Consider the following 12,605-nt stretch of genomic DNA (forward strand, 5'->3'; position numbering starts at 1 on the left):
GGGACATTTTGTCTTCATAAAAATGAATGTATGCACATGTCACAGAGTCGATTATTTTGCTATTAATGTTAGATTTGTTGATGAAAATAATAAACAATAACTGGCCAATACAGGAAAGCGTCAGTTTCCTAGCTAGTAGTTCTGTGGTTAAATGGCATGTATGTTGCCTTCCTTCAATAATATCTAGACAGTTGACCCGTACATCTCTTTCTCCTCAATAACAGTTCTCTTGACCTATTAACCACTTTCTTTCACCTATTTTAAGTTCAATCAATCTTATGTAAACTGCATAGAACTTCACGGTCTTGCGGTATATAAACTGTTATTATTATTATTCAATCAACGTGGAAAATATTAGCATATTAAATACAGAGAAGTCAGAGTTGGAGTCATGAGTACCAGAAACTGAGGAGTCGGAGTTGAAGGATTTATCTATTGACTCTACAGCCCTGGGAACAATACTTTCAAACTATAAATGGGAAGCTTTAATGTGCATCATCTTCAGTCACACCCAGCTTTCTTAGTTAAAAACATCTAACATGCATCATCTTCGGTCTGTATTCAGTTGACAATTGTGCAGAACAGTGGCAGTCTTTTTGAAGACTTCTTCCATCATCATCTGTCTAATTTAATAAACATTTCTGTTTCAGTAGTCTCTCTGTGATCAAGCAGACTGCCATAATCTCATAAATGCACGTTGTTCCATGCCACTGGTCACACATTTTCACTTTATCATCTATAGAGATTTTTTTCTACGGTGTTCACAAGGTCTTCATCATCATTACTATTCTCAAGCTTTTAATTATTTAACACCATTTCAGTAATCTCACCATCACCAAAGGAATGCACAACTGGTACATCTTTGTCAATATTCAGCATTTCATTAATATCAGCTGCCTCTAACTTATTAACATTTTCTGATGATAGACTTCTGGCATAAGCAATGAAGTTTGATATCGTCAGTATTTCATCATTGACTTAGAAACTTTCAAAGTCTTCTCTCTACAGGGTCATTTTCATCGAACATTGTTGTTGGTCAAAGTGTATGCCAATCATTTTGTAATGATCTAGTTATATCTTTCCAGGCACTGGCAAGTGCATAAATGGCAACCTTAAGACTGAGAAAGTCTTGAATTTTTATGCCTCTTAATTGTATCAACTACAATAGTGGCCACTTATTATACTAAGTTTCATCCAGCCCAATGAATGCCAATAAATCCCCAATCTTTGTAAGCGGTCTGGATATTACATTATAATATTATCAGATATAATGTTAGAAAGGACGCCTCAGCCCCACCACTCTACCGCAAACAAATTTTTTCTTAAATCGCAGGAAGCATAGTGTGGTGCTTCATCATTGGCTGTCTTTTCTGGTTATAATAAGAAATTGTTTGTTGTATACTTCTTATAAAAAAATTTTTATCTAATTAATTATAATATTTTATCATTCAGTTTCCTTGAGAGATACTAGTCCATAATGTTAGATGATACTTATCTCAGCCAAACCATTAAACTTGCTCATTAAACTTTTGGAGTCGGATGACGGCGGCGACCTCGGGAGACCCTTGAGAAAGCACGATTTATGTGTGAAACATGTCGGGTCTGGCTCCCCTGGTTTGGCTGAGATAAGTATCATCTAACATTATGGACTAGTATCTATCAAGGAAACTGAATGATAAAATATTATAATTAATTAGATAAAAAATTTTTTATAAGAAGTATACAACGAACAATTTCTTAGTATAACCAGAAAAGACAGCCAATGATGAAGCACTACACTATGCTTCCCGCGATTTAAGAAAAAATTTGTTTGCAGTGGAGTGGTGGGGCTGAGGCGTCCTTTCTAACATTATATCTGATAATATTATAATGTAATATCCAGACCGCTTACAAAGATTGGGGTCTTAATTGTATCAAGCATGCAATTCAGAAAAAAGACTTTATACTTAGTCCTCATGAAATGTAAAATTCCTTGGTCACAAGGCTGTAATAAGGATGTCACATTGGGTGGGAGATAAATGGCAGAAACATTTTTCAAAAGAAGTTCTTGAGGCGGATATGTAGAGCAGTTGACCATAACCAGTAAAACTTCACAGTTCTCTTCCAGTTCAGCTTCTCTACAATGAGAATTGCTGCTGGAACAAAGTGGTTATGGAACCAATCACTAAATGTCTCTCTGGTTATGATGCTTTCCTGTTAGCATAATAAAGCACAGGTAGATGATGTACACCTTGCAACATTAGGGATGTTGGCTTTTTCCAATCACTGCCAACTTTAATTTGTGTGTGCCTGTAGCATAGATACATGAAAGAACAGTTACCCTTTCCTTTGTGTCCTTAAAACCAGATGGTGCTTGTTCATCAGCTGTTGTCAGTGTTTTCTAAAACTTGGGCCTGAATTATCAAACCAGCGCTAATAGGCGCCCATACTTCCATTAAAAACGTCATACAAATGGAGTTTTTAACTGAGATTTGAGGCACATACCAGCACTGGAATTGTGCCTATGTAGGCGTTTTAGACTACTGAACGCCAAAGTAGGCATGACCAATGCAGGAAGTGGTGTTAGACGGCCTAAAGCACTTACGTAGGCATGATTCACACAAAGATAGGCGCTGGAAAGGTAGACCCAGAAAACCCTGGCCTACATTTCCAGTGCTTATCTTTCACATTTGCTCAATTTCGAAAATGGCGCCAATACACGATTGACACGCAATCAGCGGCCACCAATATTGGTACAATTCACAAATTTGGGCCATATTGCCAGTAGAAAGCTGTTTCATCAGCATTAAAAATTTGTTCAGGACCAAGGTTTCCATCAGAAATCCTTTTGGCGGCAGTGTAGTAAAGCGCTCCCGACTTGGACTTTGAGCGTTTTTTGCTTCCTTATCTAAAATGCAGCATTCTGAGAAAGGGAAGTGTTTGGCCTAAGTCCTTGGCAACCAGAATCCCCTTACCTTCTCAGTGGTTCATGGTGGAGTTCAGTTTCACTTCGACCCCGCAAGCAACCGGAGGTCAGTCTACAGTGCCCTCGGTGGGAGGAGATGCTGAGGACCTAGACTTGGGGTTTAACATCTCCCTATCTCCTCCGGGTTCTGTGCCTCCGCCTTGTCCTGCTATCACGGCTCTGATGGGTGAACTCGGTGAAGGAGTCTCGGCTGGGGAAACCCCAATCCAAGGGACAGTAGCCGCGGGAAGTGAGGAGCAGAGACAGCTGGGAGTAGTAGGAGAAACTACTTCCCGACTCGGAACATCCAAGGTGATAATGCTGGAGAGTATTTGGGAAGCTCTCCAGACTTTGAACGCTTCAGTTTCTAGATCTTCAAACAAAGTTTTCACATTAGTAAGTACTGTAAATGCTCTGGGGAAGAAACTTGATGGGACTAGAGATGAATTCTCCATACAGATTGTGACAAACCTAGCACCAGCACTAGTTTTGCCCCTAATAGGATGCCCCTAATAGGATCCGGTGCAGAAGAGCTGACCAGATTGATTCTGGTGACCAACTTGAGTCTGACCTCTCTTGCCCATATGATCAGAGCAGTGGTGATCTGGAGCAGGTGCAGGCAAACTGGCAACAGCAGCATCCGGTCTATAAGTCAGCTAGGACAGCCAAAGAGAAACTAGCTGAGCCTAGTAAACCCAGGCATAACAGGCAGGGAAAGCCTGCAATGGAACCAAAGCCCATCCCCCTCTACAGGCTGAATGGGATTGGCTGTGGTATGATTAAAAGCAGGCTGAAGCAAACAGCAAGGGGAGGAGAAAGTGACAGTGGTGAGTCACTCCAGCAGCCCAAAGCAGTGCAAGAGCCTTGGGGATAGGAAACAGAGACAGAGTTTCCAGATTGGCCGATGCAGGAGGTGGAAGAAAGCCTCCCCACCTCAGACTTCCAGATCCCTGAATGTGTGGAAGGAATGGAAGTGCAAGACGCTGGCCCTATGCTAGAGAGCCAGGCAGAACTCATGGACACTAACTGAAAGACAGTGAGTAGCTGAGAAGCAGCTGGTGGTTGGTATTTTTTCCCTTTCTTTCTGAGCAAGAAATGCCTTATGAATTTGCTGCCTGTCTTTGAGCTAACCATTATTCCGGTTCAAGAAGTGTACTCACCTGAATGTTGATAAATTGCTTTCCTAAAGTGAAGTTTGGGGCTAAAGAACCGAGGAGCTGAATGAATGGGTTTTTAGCTTGGAAACCTTACTGTGGCTACCGTTTGCTGGTAGTATAATCACATGATCTCCCACAGCTGAAATGCCTTCCAAGGGATAGCTGCAGTGATAGTGAGCTCTTTGCAAAGCTGTGCTGTTGCTTGCTGCCCAACAGAGTATATAACCCTTGCTGCTCTAAGAACTATCTGGACTTTATATGAATGCTGGAAATCTATCTTTCATGCCTCTGTTGACAAATACTGCTGAGAAAAAGTTTGGTTTTTTTTTTTTGAATACCAGTATAAATTCATTGCTGAGCCAGAGTGCAGGAACTCAGTCAAGACAAGCTGTATGTGGTTTTCTTTTGTACCTTTATTTTTCTTTGAAGCTAGATTTGTGAAATGCTGCAGGTATTTGCCTTTGGGTTATACCTTTTGGACCGCTAAGGTCAGAATAAAACTATTATTCATTCTTGAAGAACTGTGTCTGAGTCAGAATAAAACTATTATTCATTCTTGAAGAACTGTGTCTGAGTTTTGGTGACTTGAAGCCAGTACTTACCCTTTCTCTCCCAGGCCTAGGCAGTTTCCTAGGGCCCATCAAAAGTCCTGAGGATACCCCTGATTGTAGGGGACACACCAGCATAAGGTTTGTCACAGTTTAGCTCCGCTCGGAAGAGTGTTTGTGACAAGATGAAGAATGTCACAGATAAAGCTGAAAAACTACAAGACTTAACAACTGAAATTGTAAAGGAAAAAGTAATTCCTAATCGTAAGATTGAACAGCTTGAAAATTATAATCGTAGACTGAATTTGAGAATATTAAATTTTCCTAAGTCTTTGAGTGCGTCTCCTATTGAGTTGCTTAGGAAATACTTGATTGAAGTTTTGGGCTTTTCATCAGAAAACATACCTCCTATAAATCGTATCTACTATTTACCAACGAAAAAAGAAACGGGAGCCACCCCAGAGACTTTGCAAATGATTTTAAATCAATCACCATTAAACATCACAGATATATTGGAATCAACTATTACAGAAAACTCTGAAAGAGCAACCTTATTGATGTCCTTTATATGCGAACAGGATGTTAACAATATTTTTAGGCTGTTTTTTTTCGTAATTCTCAAAAGTTGTATTATGGGAAAAAAATTTGGATATTTCCAGATGTGACTAAACAAACTCAAGACATTAGGAAATTATTTCTTGTATTGAAATCAGATGTAATTTCTTTGTGAGGTTCGTTCCTATTATCCTATCCTATCCTTGTAAGTGTATGGTAAAATATTTAGGTGTAAAATAAGTTTTCTTCGCCCCAGAACAGCTCAAAGCATTTGTAGATATAAAGAGACTGGTAACTTGAAGTGTTTATTGTCACAGAACAGATATTATAGAATGCAGGATATCCTGTTAAGCCTTTTTTGATTAATCATATTTTGAATTGATAATCTCCTTGATATTTTCCTAGAATCCCCTCCTTTGCTCATTTCTTGTGGTCTAAGGAAGATGTAATTTCTATTCCATGTGACAATTTTTTCTTATAATAGCTGTTTTCTGTATTTCTGTAACAAGAGCTGTTCTTGTCAAAATTTCAAAATCGTATAAATAAAATCATTTTTAAAAAAAATCCTCTTAGCAAATTCATCAATGTAACTTTTAGCTGCATCATAATTAGCAGAAACGTTATCACCACAGATTTTGAGATATTTAACAGCATGGTGATTCTTAAATTTCTACAGCCAACCTTCTAAATATTCCACTTTCACTGTCAATGTTCACTTCTAGTGGTATTTTTTTTTTTTTGGCTTGCTCCATTACCATCAAATCAATCAGCATGATTTTGCACCTTCCTTGCCAAACCCACTCAATCAGCGCACGATCTAAATCTTCATTTCTTGCCTTATGCAATGCTTTTCTGTTTTCATGAATTTCTGGTCCTCATTCTCACTGTAAAACTTAAAGAATTTAAGTCATACAGTGGAACCTTGGTTTACAAGCATAATTTGTTTCAGAAGCATGCTCGTAAAACCAAATTGCTCGTATATCAAAGCGAGTTTCTCCATAGGAACGAATGGAAACTTGCTTGATTTGTTCCACCCCCCCCCCTGTGCTGCTTTACCCCCCACCCTCGAGGCCACCGGCGCTGCTCCACACCCCCGCCCAAGAACTGGCATCCACCCCCGCCAGTGAACGCCCCCCCCCCAGAACCGGCATCGCCCCCATGAACTGGCATTGCCCCCCACTCCTCCCGGCGACCTGGCATCCCACACCCACCCAAACACCATCCCTTATCCCGATTTGGAACCGGCACCAGAAGATCCTCCCTCTTGGCTGGGCTGGCCCTTCAGCATCTGCACACAGAAACATGATGGCAGATAAAAGGCCAAATATCTCATCCAGTCTGCCCATCCGCATTGACCATTATCTCTCCCTCTCTCTAAGAGATTCCACGTGCCTGATTTCTTGAAATCAAACACCGTCTCTGTCTCCACCACCTCTATTGGGAGACTGTTAAACACATCTACCACCATTTCCTGTAAAAAAACACCATATTGCATTAGATTACTACTAAGCCTATCGCCTCTTAACTTCATCTTATGCCATCTCATTCCAGAGCTTCCTTTCAAATGAAAGACTCGACTCATGCAGGTATTTAAACGTCTCTATCATATCTTCCCTCTCCCACCTTTCCTCCAAAGTATACAGATTGAGATCTTTAAGATTGTCCCCAAACACCTTATGACAAAGACCATGAACCATTTTAGCCTTCCTCTGGACAAACTTCATCCTTTTCATATCTGTTTGAAGGTACAGCCCCAAAACTGTACACAATATTCTAAATGAGGTCTCACCAGACTCTTATACAGGGGCATCAATAACTCAATTTTCCTAATGGCCATACCTCTCTCTTTGCACCCTAGAATCCTTCTAGCTTTTGCTACCCTTTTAACCTGTTTGGCCACCTTAAGATCATCACACACAATCACATCCAAGTCCCTCTCTTCTGTTGTGCACATAAGTTCTTCACCCCCTAAACTGTACCGTTCCCTCAAGTTTTGCAGTCCAAATGCATGACCTTGCATTTTTTAGCATTATTTTTCAGCTGCCAAATTTCAGACCATTCTTTAAGCTTCACCAGGTCTTTCTTCATGTTATTCACACCATACTGGGTGTCTACTCTATTGTAGAGTTTATCATCTGCAAAGAGGCAATTCTTACCAGACAACCCTGCAGCAATATCGTTTATAAAAATGTTAAAAAACAGGCACAAGAACAGAACCTTGAGGCACACCACTGGTTGCATCCCTTTCTTCAGAGCGATCTCCACTGATCACTACCCTCTGTCACCTTCCACTCAACTAGTTCTTGACCCAATCCGTCACTTTGGGACCTGTCCCGAGGGCACTCAGTTTATTTCTAAGACACTGTCAAAGCCTTTGCTAAAATCTAAATACACCACATCTAGCGCACTCCCTCTTATCCAATTCTCTGGTCACCCAATCAAAGAAATTGATCAGATTTGTCTGACAAGACCTACCTCTAGTGAATCCATGTTGCCTCCGGTCCTATAATCCACAGGATTCAAGAAACTTCACCATTCTCTGTTTTAAAAGCGTTTCCATTAATTTGTTTACCACAGAAGTCCGACTTACTGGCCTGGAATTCCCTACTTCTTCCTTACTTCCACTTTTGTGGAGAAGGACCACATCCGCGAATAGTCTTATATTCATATATACGAAGTTAGATGAGAAATTTCTTTGCTTCTCCTTTCTTCTCATCTAACTTCATATATATGAATACAAGACTATTCGCCCTAATTACATTATCACCAGTTTTTTGGCATTTGAGTCGTTCAGACCTATCTCTGGGTTCCTTGGAACATCAAAACATGGTCCATGTCGGGACCTGTTGAATACTTTTAAAAGCTAAGTGGAAATTTTTCTTTCCCCTCTTTTTTGCCATTGAAAACAGTTTTATTTACTTTTTGAATAGCACATTTATTAACACTTTTTCTCAAAATTCATACATAGTGATGGGACAGTGGGTTCGGCTATAGGAGCCTAGACTCTTGGTCGAATTACACAATTCTGAGTGCACGTAAAATTTAATTTATTTTTACATTTTACAAGCTAGGTACACAACTTATTTAATTACCCTCATTTTAGCAGTCTTATTCAGTAGTGTTATATTAAATTGACTTCCTAGTTTTTCACGTTTTAACACATAAATTCCCCTACTTTATTTATTGTGTTTAATATGATCTTTAACATATAACGCTACTCCCCCCTCCTTTTCTTCCTACCCTGTCTTTCCTGAACAGATTATAGCCCGGTATAACTATATCCTAGTCATGGTTCTCCATGAACTACGTATCCGTGATCACCACTATATCCAACTCATCTTTTTCCATCACAGCTTCTAGATCCAGAATCTTGTTTTCCGTACTTTGAGTATTAGTATATACTGCTTTCCAGACATTGCCCCCTTTTCCCATCTGTGTAGCGGTATTCAGTGATTTACTAACCTGAGGGCTTATAGTGACCTGGGGGCTTTGATCACCCTGCCCCATCACTTCTAGTTTAAATACCTCTTCAGTAGATTAGCCAGTCTGCTGCTAAAGACACTTCTTCCCTACTTTGATAGATGCATACCACCCCTACTCAGTAGCCCTTGGATAATCATCTCTTGATCCAGGTAGTCAAAATGCTCTTCACACTATCCACATAGCCATCTCCAGGATGCGAGTTTCTCTGTCCTGACTTTACCCTTGACAGGAAGGATTGACGAGAATACCTGTCTACTTCACCTTCTTTCTCCGAGGTATATGCACAAGTCAATGTAGTTTAACTCTATTTTCTAGCTCAAAATCCTATGACTTTATGGTATCTAACCTTTTTTCATATGTTTATGTTTCATTAATATTTGATATATCACTTAAGCATATTACAGATACATAAGAACATAAGAACTGCCGCTGCTGGGTGAGACCAGTGGTCTATCGTGCCCATCAGGCCGCTCACGTGGCGGCCCTTAGGTCAAAGACTAGTGCCCTGAGTCTAGCCTTACCTGTGTATGTTCTGGTTCAGCAGGAACTTATCTAACTTTGTCTTGAATCCCTGGAGGGTATTTTCCCCTATAACAGCCTCTGGAAGAGTGTTCCAGTTATCTACCACTCTCTGGGTGAAGAACTTTCTTACATTTGTACGGAATCTATCCCCTTTTAACTTTAGAGAGTGCCCTCTCATTCTCTCTACTTTGGAGAGGGTGAACAACCTGTCTTTATCTAATAAGTCTATTCCCTTCATTATCTTGAATGTTTCGATCATGTCCCCTCTCAGTCTCCTCTTTTCAAGGGAGAGGAGGACCAGTTTCTCAAATCTCTCACTGTACGGCAACTCTTCCAGTCCCTTAATCATTTTAGTCGCTCTTCTCTGGACTCTCTAGAGTAGTACCGCGTCCTTCTTCATGTACGGCGACCAGTGCTGGACACAGTATTCCAGGTGGAGGCGTACCATAGCCTGGTACAACGGCATGATAACCTTCTCCGATCTGTTTGCGATCCCCTTCTTAATCATTCCTAGCATTCTGTTCACCCTTTTTGCCGCCTCCACACATTGCTTCATTGACTTGTCGACCAGTACTCCAAAGTCTCTTTCCTGGGGGGGGGGAGGGGGTCTCTCCAAGTACTGCACAGGACATCCTGTATTTCTTATCAACATGCATCACCTTACACTTATCCACATTAAACCTCATTTGCCATGTCGCAGCCCATTTCACGAGCGTGTTTATGTCACATTGCAGGTCTTCGCAATCCTCACTACTCTGAATAACTTTGTATCGTCTGCAAATTTAATCACCTCGCTCGTTGTACCAATTTTCAGGTCGTTTATAAATATGTTGAAAAGCACGGGTCCAAGCACCGAACCCTGCAGCACTCCACTGGTGATGCTTTTCCAGTCCAAGTATTGTCTATTTACCCACACTCTCTGTTTCCTATCTGCCAACCAGTTTTTAATCCATGTGAGTATTTCACCCTCGATTCCATGGCTCACAATTTTTCAAAGTAGACTCTACACCCTGCCCCCTCTCTGCCCTGTCCGTCGTATCTGCTCTGCCGATCCCTAGTGGTCCAGAAGTGCAGCGGGCAGAAGCAAGCTTTCAATGCTCCTGCCCCGCTGCTAACCTGCTCGGTCAATGGCTTCTGCGACAGTTGCTGAGCGGCATTGAGAAGCCGCTTTGACGCTGAGTGGCTTCCTGACTGGCTCCCACGTATTCTCACTAGAATTTGCAGGAGACAGTCAGGAAGCCGCTCAGCGCCGAGCAGAATCGCCAAAACTCAGCGGCTGAAGAAACCAGAACTCGCGGCAGCCACCGACTGACCGGGTTTCAGGTTTCAGGTTTATTTAAAAATTTGATATACCACCTTATTAAAATTAAAAGCGGTTTTACATAATATAAAAACAAGTATAAAAAGAATGTACGTTAAAAACAAATTACAAATAATGCTACAAACAATCAAACGCACTGACAAACATTAACTTACTGATACAGGATGGAGAAGGGCAGAAATACAATTTGTATAAAGAGAAAGAGGGGGAAAAGGACCAAAATATAAATAGTCTAGAATAATGTAAGATAAGCTAACATGATTAAAATATGGCAAGGAACAGATTTCCATTACCATCCTTAGAAGGACTATTATACACCGAATGTGTTTTTAAAAAGAAAGGCCTTCAAGTTACTTTTAAATTTATCTAGGGATGTAATTTCTCTTATATAATTTGGTGCTGAATTCCAGATGGTAGGCAGCGGAGCCGGAATACCTCTGGACTACTAGGGATTGGCAGAGGATGTACAACAGATAGGAAGGAGGGGGCAGGGTGCAGAGCCTGACAGGGGAGGGAGTGAGGGAAGGGGGCTGGGTGCAGTACCTGACAGGGGATGGAGTGAAGGGGGCTGGGTGCAGTGCCTGGCAAGGAGGGGGCTGGGTGCAGAGCCTGGCAAGGCACATGAATATTAAGCCGCCCGACTTATATTAGAGTCAACCATTTTTCCTCCTTTTGGGGGGGGAATGGGGGTCTCGACTTATATTCGGATCAACTTATATTCAAGTATATACGGTATATTTGATTCCCTAAGATCATTTAACAGTACATTGAGGTGGGTGGTTTTCAGCTCGTACCTGCTGGTGTTGTTGCATCAAGACAAACTGACTCTCCAACTGCTCCAACATCAATTTTTGTGCTGGGATTAGATTACTCCTGTTTGCCCGCAGCTGTTCCAAGTGCTGAAGAAATGAAAAAAAGAAAAGGTGAGGGGAAGAAAAGTAGCATTAGTATAAACTACTGACAACTGTATAAATAGGGTTGCTCCAGAATCTCTGCATTTTGGGGTGAGTCTTTATGTGATATGTACAGTTTATTTACCTTTTTAAAAAAAAATTTACTGCTTTTAACTCTCAACTGGATTTTATTGAGACATAATTGTTTAAACTTGAGGGAGTAAAAGTATCTGTAATACAAAGGAGGGACGGGACTTGTTTACTGCCTTTTTGTGGTTACACATTCAAAGCAGTTTATATATATACTAGTATTTTAGCCCGTTACATTAACGGGTGCTAGAATATATGTCTGTCTGTCTTTCTTTATTTCTGTCTCTCTCTCCCTCTTGCTGTCTTTGTTTCTGTCTGTCTCTCTCCCTGGCCCCCTTTATCTGTCTGCCTTTCTGTGTCTCTCCCTGCCCCTGTATCTTTCTTCTTTTCTTTCTGTCTGCCTTCCTCCCGCTGTCTGTCTTTCTTTCCCCCCCACTTCCCTGTGCAGCAGCCACAGCAGCATTCCCTTCCCCTCCATATCCCTGTGCAGCAGCATTTCACCCCACTCTACTTCCCTATATGAATGGGCTTTAGACTTGGCTGCATAAATTTGGGGTTTTTGTATCCTGAGAAAGGTGGATGTGATGCCCACGTAGCAGTGCATACTCACTGTGTAGAGAGGCCTGTCGGTGTCTCTTAGGGAGTGCATGTTAGTATCATAGAGCAGCGTGCGTCCATTGCGTTTAGGAGCACGTCGCTCCCTGTGCGCGTGGAGCTGCAGCACTCCCGCTGGCGGCCGCGGGGTGGCACTGTGACCCGGGCTGCGGCCAGGCTCCGGGCAGGGCTGCGGCTCCGTAACTCAGCGAGTGAGACCTGGGCGAGCGGCGGCTTGCTGGGCCTCGCGGTGCACGGAATTGCAGAGCGGTGGCTGCTGCAGCCTCCAGCCCGGCCCCGAGATGTCCGGCAAAATTGAGAAAGCAGAACAGTCAAATTGAGGAGTGGTAGACTCAAGAGCAATGTAAGGAAATTCTTCTTTACGGAGAGGGTGGTGGATGCCTGGAATGTGTTCCCGAGAAGAGGTGGTGGAGATAAAAACGGTGACGGAATTCAAAAAAGCATGGGATGAACACAGAGGATCTAGAATCAGAAAAT

General features: G+C 41.8%; 1 protein-coding gene across 4 annotated transcripts in view; it reads right to left on the reverse strand.

Annotated features, from left to right (window-relative positions):
* KDM6A (lysine demethylase 6A) overlaps positions 1–12,605 on the reverse strand; it is a 547,501-nt gene that overhangs the window by 225,373 nt on the left and 309,523 nt on the right. For all 4 annotated transcript variants that reach the window (XM_033949775.1, XM_033949774.1, XM_033949772.1 and 1 more), the window contains one exon: positions 11,325–11,429. In XM_033949775.1, the coding sequence (XP_033805666.1) occupies positions 11,325–11,429 (105 nt within the window). The remainder of the gene's footprint in view (positions 1–11,324; positions 11,430–12,605) is intronic.

This window comes from Geotrypetes seraphini, chromosome 6 (genome assembly GCF_902459505.1).
Source record: "Geotrypetes seraphini chromosome 6, aGeoSer1.1, whole genome shotgun sequence".
Taxonomy (NCBI): domain Eukaryota; kingdom Metazoa; phylum Chordata; class Amphibia; order Gymnophiona; family Dermophiidae; genus Geotrypetes; species Geotrypetes seraphini.